The 7,727-nt window shown below is 38.6% G+C and overlaps 1 protein-coding gene across 1 annotated transcript; it reads right to left on the reverse strand.

Moving 5' to 3' along the window:
• Positions 1-3,870: 3,870 nt before the first annotated feature.
• On the reverse strand, positions 3,871-7,402 carry LOC120721327 (collagenase 3-like). Its single transcript, XM_040011581.1, has 10 exons — positions 7,304-7,402; positions 6,964-7,205; positions 6,727-6,875; positions 6,297-6,425; positions 6,017-6,178; positions 5,785-5,914; positions 5,554-5,687; positions 5,312-5,471; positions 5,115-5,218; positions 3,871-4,671 (listed from the first exon to the last, which is right to left on the reverse strand). Exons 1-10 carry the CDS (start codon positions 7,400-7,402, stop codon positions 4,562-4,564), a joined length of 1,419 nt encoding a protein of 472 aa, XP_039867515.1. The 3' UTR covers positions 3,871-4,561.
• Positions 7,403-7,727: the final 325 nt, after the last annotated feature.

The raw sequence follows: 7,727 nt of genomic DNA on the forward strand, positions 1-7,727 counted from the left end.
AGGACATGGCTTGCGACAGGCTTCCCAAATCCCACCTTCGCTTTTATAGCCGTGGTCTCCATTCTTGATACACGAAGTAATTTGCAATTACTACTCTGAATATGAATTACATCTGTAATAATCACCTACATGTAATAGAATGTTAATAGTACATTTCCCTTTTTAGGAAATGACCTGTATGTATCTGTGTGAAATCAATAAATGGATCAGGTGCTGCATTATCTTTAGTTACATTGATGTTATTTATTTATGGTGAAACAGTGGTGAATATCGCTGTTGCTTTCGTATACATGAAGCGGACATACCTGCTTGGCCGCGATCTAATCTGTTTACATAAAGTAAACCTGCTCCGAGCAGGTTTACGCTTACGGCTCGTTGCTATGGCAGCAAGTCCCGGATGAGCTTCGGGGAACCGAACGATCCAAGATCACGCGAAATCGTCAACAATCTAAATCCAGCTAACTTACTAGCGAGGTACGAAGAACGGGCCCCAGGTTGTTACACACTGCCAAACAAAGCTAGAAGCAGCTCTGATGTTTTAGATACCTTTTTGAATCTAAGCACACACCACACAGTTAAGAGGTTGCTCCTGAACTTTTGCAACGTGTCAGTCTGCGTCTGCGTTTTTAATCCCACTGAAATTGCATCTGTATGCAGCTCTCCTGTTTTTTATGACACAATTACACCGAGAGTATTAGTGGGAATAAAAGAAGAAAGAGAAGTTTTTCTTTTTGTTTTTTGAGGTCAAGGACTCATTTGTAATGACAATTATTTAAAAAAAATAGTAACAAATTATATTTTATAGTATAGCACAACAATTCTTTAATTTTCATTGGTTTCATTACTACAGTCAAAATAATAAGTTTCTGAATGTGCAGGATGTTAGACTGTGTGTGAAGCCACTTGATGCAGCATATCATTTTCTGTTAAAAGTAAAAAACTTGCATGAGCAAGTAATAATTCCAATAAAATCATATTTATTCAATTACACTTTCTGGTGTTTTAGTGAATGAATACTCTATATTAGTCTTCACAATCCACAGCATAAATAACAATGAGAGATCTAGTATTAATTTTCTTACATGTGCACGTGGCCGTTTGTCTTAATTAAAAACCATTCACTTAATAATTACAAACACCAGCGCACATGACTCCGTCCCGGGGAAAAACAAACAAACAAACAAACAAACAAACAAACAAACACACAACAACAACAACAAACCCAAATCCTGCCGCTTCACCTGTCCAGAAGCAGCAGCTAAGCCATCTGTCATAACTGGGGCGAAACGTGTCAAACACGATTACAGTGCAAGATCATTAAAATGGGTTATTTTATGTTCTTCACAGAAAATTAGCCGTTGTTGAAATAATGATAAATCTGAAAAACTTTACGTTTACTAAACAATGAAAAGGTGTCCACAGACCGGAACATCACACGTTAGAATCAAGCTCTAGAATAAAACTGTCACCCGTGAAAATATGACAATAAAGGCAGGTATTCAGGTAATATCAGCTGCCTAATGAGTGACAGGAGCTAGAGTGTCAATGGTACTCTTTGTGGGCGCTTTGAGTTCTAACTAAGCTAGCTGCAGCTGATGCTATAGCTAGCCTGTTTTGGTGTCAACTAGTCCTTTCTGGTACACTGTCGACTGTATTGAAGCCAGTAAAGCATACTACTGCTGCTTCTTCTTTAAAGTACTCTGACCAACCAGCTACACATACAGTATGTTTTCAGGTGTTTGCATTACTTTAACCTGCCAAGGACGCTACTCACACACACACACACAGAGCAAGGTTAGCACAGCTACTTGAAGTTAACCAGGGCCTTGTGCTGCCAGCCTAGCCTTCCTGTTTCTTACAACAACATGATCACAAACCTAAGATGACAGTTTCACAGCTCATCACTTACCAGACGTTTACAGATTTGAGCGTGCATGGTTAAAAGTCCACTGGATGACATTTCGGACTGAGACACAGAACTGACTAACGCTTCACCTTCAGCAGCGCACGAATAAACACATCAGCCAATCACAGGAGGAGGTGTGCTTCCTACGTCATCTTTGGCTAAGCATTGTAGTTATTGTAGTTTCATCCACAACATCCAATGTGTATTGCTTAAATAAAATATATTGGGTTATATATATATATATATATATATATATATATATATATATATATATATATATATATATATATATATATATTAAGATCAACACACAGTAATCACATGCACCTTGATAATTTTTAAAAAATATAAATAAATATTTTATTTTACAGTATTTCACAGGTTCCAGTTCCACTGTTTATTGTTTATTCATTTAAGTGCCAATAGGAAACGTTTCTGCTTAATGAAGAAATGGCTGTAGAATATAAATTGATTCTCTCATGGTCCAGGGACTTTGAGTCAGTATTTTGGGTTTCGTGTGAGGTTTGGGCTCTTGTATTTAAGTCTGGGGTGTGTGTATTACAAGTGCATTGCTATTTTCTCTCGTCATATATTTTGTCCTCTGTAGTCTATTTATCTTCTGTTCCCCAGTCATTACCCCATGTCTGACTGGTCCCTCTGTATCCTGTCTCTGTCTTCCTTTTTGTCTGTGTCAAGCTGGTATGTCTCAGTGTTGGTTTTCTGTTTATTTTGATAGTCCCTCATCATATGTATTATGTTCAGTTTCACTTCCCATATACGTCCCCTATGATTAGTGTCAGCTGTTTTCCCACCTGTTCCTTCTTCCATCCTTATCTGCTATCTGTATATATTGCCTGCATCTTTCTCCCTCTGTTCTTTGTTGTGTTTTCACTCATCCCCTCACTCCTTATGTTTTGTTTCCTTGCTTCCAGTATGCATTTTTTTGTCTGGCAGGAAAGTACGAAGAAGAAATCAAAGAAGCAGGAGGCCCAATTTATGCCATTGTATCTTTGGTTAGGTTAATGTTTCCCTTAAAATAATAACAATTTAAAATGTATAGTTTAATTGCTGGTATTAACTATTTCAGACTAGGTTAGAGAGTGCAATGAGTCAGTTAATACGTTGTCAGCATATTTGGAAATATGCAAAAGCATTTTCATGCAAAATGACACATAATTCCCTGCACGGCAAGCTGATCATTATCTGATCAGCTAAAGAATTATAATCCAAGTATTCACTATAATATGGAGCACAAGCTTACCTTCAGCAAAGGTCAGATTATTAACATGATTAGCAGCTATGTGTCAATGCTGTGGAAAAGACTTTAAAGCTTATAATGAGCTAGTTGCATATTTTTTATGGAAATATTCAGTGCCAGTGTTGTGAATAAGACCAGCATTACAATGTTAATGTGTGTGTGTGTCTATAGGGGGAGATATATTCCTTAGATCTGCATGTAAAGGAATTTACGTCATGTTCATGCATGTTCACTTCATCAACAAGAACATATTGATTTCAGTCTGAAAAGCCTTGAAGCAGGACATCAGGGTATTTCATCAGCACCGTGTGTGTGTGTGTGGGGGGGGGGCGGGTCTATGTACAGATTTCTGTGTCAGGGTCTGGCTGTGTGGTAAGCAGAGGTTGTTTTTTCTTCTTTTTCCAAGAAAAACTAAACTAATAAATATGAGTCACTCTAGAAACATCATAATGATTAGTCAAGAAGTCCATGAACACAAAGCACTGAATCAATGACCCATGACCATGGCATTCTGCTCCGTACAGATGTGTTGTTATGCCAAGAAGCCATGTTATGTATTTATTATATTGTGTGAGAATGTATTATTTATATTGGATATAATAACCAAAAAGTATCAGATGTTTTTAAACAGTTCAGCTTTTATATAAATAAGACATGTAACCATCAGTTATTTAAAATTCATACAGTCATTTTTCATATCATAGTTAAGAAACAACAGTCTAAAGACAATGAAGTCATTTAGTGTATTTATTAGTGAATGCTCCTTTTAAAATGAAGTCATCTGAGCAATTACAACAAAACACGTTTAGAAAATACATTTGAAGCTGCATTTAGAAAGTCATTAAAATATTCTCAAAATTAATTACTTAATGCAGTGCTCATCAATCTCATACCTTCTGCAGCTATAGCACAATGCAGTATTAAATCCCCCTTTAACATAATACTACTTGGTCAGTGGTTCAATTTCTCTTTAATATTCTCAAAATCTTCAGAGGGTGTTCAGTCATATCAGGATACAAATATCAGTTTTTAATTTAGTTGTTTCCATTATAAACTTGTTTTGTTTTGTTTCAGCAAAACTTGCAGCACTAAAACAATCTTATTTGAGCTGTAACTGTTGTTAAAGTACAATGAATTACTCAGGCAAGGGCAAAGATTTTGTGTCCATCTGGGATCAAAATAATTTAGCAGAGGCAAGGATGTGTAGATCATATATTTATAGATCATAGTACGGACTCCTTAAGCCCCACTTTTATTATATGTTTAAAAAGAAAGTGAGAAAAGTGCAGTTTAAATGTTTTCAGTGAAGTACTTGAATAATACTGTAGGCTTTGTTTACAGATTTTTGTCTTAGTTTGCACAATTACTACATACTGTAAAAACAAAGACCGATTCGTCTAGGGGTTCGTGCAGCGCAAGAAGTAACTGTTCCTCAACACACGGTGCCGTGTCCCAGTCCCCAGGTCGTACTCATACATGTAGGGTCCACTGTAAATGTAAGTGTAACCTGCAGAACAATGGCTTAGTGTTAGTCTAAATACTAGTTAAAGAAATGGTTCACAAAAATAATACATTGTCTTAATTCAACGATATACATGAGGCCACTGCTTTCATGTGTTGGTTATACTAAACTAAAAGACGGTTAGCTTAGCTTAAAGCATACAGCCAGCAGACTTTGCCAAAAAAATCCACCTACTGTCTCTAAGCTCAGTACTTAATACTTAACTGTTGTTCGGGGAGGTTATGTTTTTAGACTCATTATAAAGTAGGTGCTACTTTTCGGTTTTACACTGTTTAAGCGTTAAAGAGTTTTCAAGAGTTTTAGAGCTGCTTCTGGTTCTGCTGTTATGTTAAAAGTGTGGAAATTACAATGACAGTAGCATGACTTTTAGTCTGACAAGACATTTTTTTAAAATCTCTAATTTCAGGTTAGCAGTGAGGACCACTCACCTTTGTGCTGGAAAGCTGCCGTAACTCTTCTGGTTAGGCCGGCAAAGGCCTGATTCACCAGTCTGGGATATCCCTGCTCCATAGTCTTTCTGGACTCATCATAACTGGAGAAAAACAGAAAATAGATTGATCCAGTTGACGTTAATAGTATAGAGTAGTTCACAGTGAAAATTGGAACTGGTAAACTTTCAACTCACCTGAAGTAATTATTGCCTACAAAGAAGAGAGTTTTGCCAGAGTTTACATCATGAAGGGCAGCGTCGATTTTCCTCACTCCTTTTGGCAGACCAAAAGCAGTTAGTGTTTTAGGGTAGCCCCTCACGGGCTGGTTGCCAGTGAAGGCCCACACTTTGCGACCTGTAGAAAATGATTGAAAACGCTTAAGTTAGGTTCCAAAATATGGAATGTGTTTCTTACATAGATAAGGAGAAACCAGTACCTTTGAACAGAAACACCGTGTCTAACTGTCGGCTCTCATACGCAGCATCGATGTCCACAGGGGCACTGGGCCACAAGCTTCTGATGAGGCTTTGCTGTGGAGTCTGGCTCTGGGGGAAGCTACGCCACAAGAAGCTGATAATAAATAGAGGCAAACATGAGCCATCAAACAATCATTACTAAACTGTGGATTTAGATGTTTTAGCACTCTGCTGCGGCGCATATCTGAAACCTGTCTTTGAAGAAGATAATCTCTCCTCTGTGGGTTGTGACAGCATCCAATACCATGGTAGAATCACAGGCATCAGGAGTAGTGGGAGGTTTGGGATCATCCACAGAGGGATCCTTCCTAGAGTTTGAACCTAGAATTCAAAAGATACGTTTTGGGAACCCCTGCTTCACAATCCACCAAAGGTCAAAACGAGCAGCAATACCAAAGCAATATTCAGACCCTCAGTACTCACCATAGAGGTACTGAATGCCCCTAACATCATCCTGAGGCAGAACAAAGGTGTCAGGGTTTCTGTAGGAGTACGTTGGGTACATTAGGGCACCAGGGACATTGGAATGACCTAAGCCCAGAGAGTGACCAAACTCATGGGCGGCGACAATGAAGAGGACGACGCCTGAAGCCGAAAACACATAATGGCAGGCCGGTTACAGGACAGTGCGACAATGCAGTTATTTTCTAAAATCACAGCACGTAAAGATCAAAAAAGGAAAAATGATAAGTGAAAACCTCACCACGGCTTGAGCGGAACGTGAAAGATTCATCATCGTCAAAATGAGCATCCCCTCCAAGACCATCACCGGGAGCAAAGGCGTGGGCGAGAGTGTTACCGGGCCCATCAAAGGAATTAAAATCACCATGTTCTGTTAAATAAGGCAAACAAGCCAAAATTTACAAACCATTTTGTGCACACATTGACATGAAACATTTGGTAAATAGTTATCTCCAAGTGGATTCAAACAGTCAATCTAAAACATATATAACTCTATGTAATACAATATAATGCCGATTAGAGGTATTGTGTGTATAAGTACATCATTTCTTTAGGGTATTCTGATTCTGAGTAACCTATCCATACTCTATTTTCTATTGTTTTAGACTCATATTTTTAATAATGATGTTATCTGAGTGCATCTTCCATTGCTGAAAAAAATTTGCACTCACCCCAGCGAACAAAAGAGATCATAATATCAGCAATGCCGCTGTAGATCCTTGTGAACCTCAGTGGAGTGACTTTGGCCCACACCTGCAGAGCTTTGTCTATGGAGTCATCCACCTCTGTCACAGACATGTCAGGTGTGTAGTTCTCTATCCTGCAGAGCACAACAATATCCAAGAAAATCATTAGTGTGGTCACATTTTCTCACGTTGTGTGTTATGTTGTGTCTTTAGATCATTCACCTGTATGTGAGGCTGCGTTTCTGCCATTTTTTTCCATAAATGGAGAAACGAGCGACCTGTTCATCGGGAACCCCACAGCGGGGCTTCTTCATCATGGCCAAAGTGTCAGCATCCAGAGACCCGGTGATCTGGAGACCAAAGAATCTCTGCATCTCAGCCAGCTTCTTGTTCAGCGGGCTGATGCCCCTTCTGACAGCTGGACCCTCCTCCTCTGTGAGGTTGAAGAATTTCTTCAGGTAGTTCTGTCAAAAAACATGAGATCTGAACAATATTCTTAATACCCCATAGTCCTAGGACTTCTGTTACAATTATAGGACAAGCAAAGGAAACATATACATACCTCTGCAAAACTTTCATCTTCCACAGAAACTTCAGAAAGCGGCACAGAGAGAACTGCAGTCGCCAGACTGAACAGAATACACCCAGTGAGAGACCTCATACTTCTTCACTGTTTTGACTTGTGTGCATACATTGAAGTCTGGTGTTATATAGGCTGTGGAGGGGAAGTATCGTAGAGTGGGTGTGTTAAGCAACTACTTCCTTGAGCCGATGACTCAGTAATAGTTATATTTAGGATGACATGACTGAGGAGAAGATCAGCACAGATAGAAAATTCCCAAATCAACTCTGTGATTATGAGATGACACATTACAAAACATTACATACCAAAACTACAGATTTTTAAACCAAATATTATGTTAATAGTGAAACAGTAAGGGATAATAAAACCAGTGAGTTTTGACTGTTGTACATATCATTGTAGG

The sequence above is a fragment of the Simochromis diagramma genome, unplaced genomic scaffold (genome assembly GCF_900408965.1).
Source record: "Simochromis diagramma unplaced genomic scaffold, fSimDia1.1 OVJJ01000123.1, whole genome shotgun sequence".
Taxonomy (NCBI): Eukaryota; Metazoa; Chordata; class Actinopteri; order Cichliformes; family Cichlidae; genus Simochromis; species Simochromis diagramma.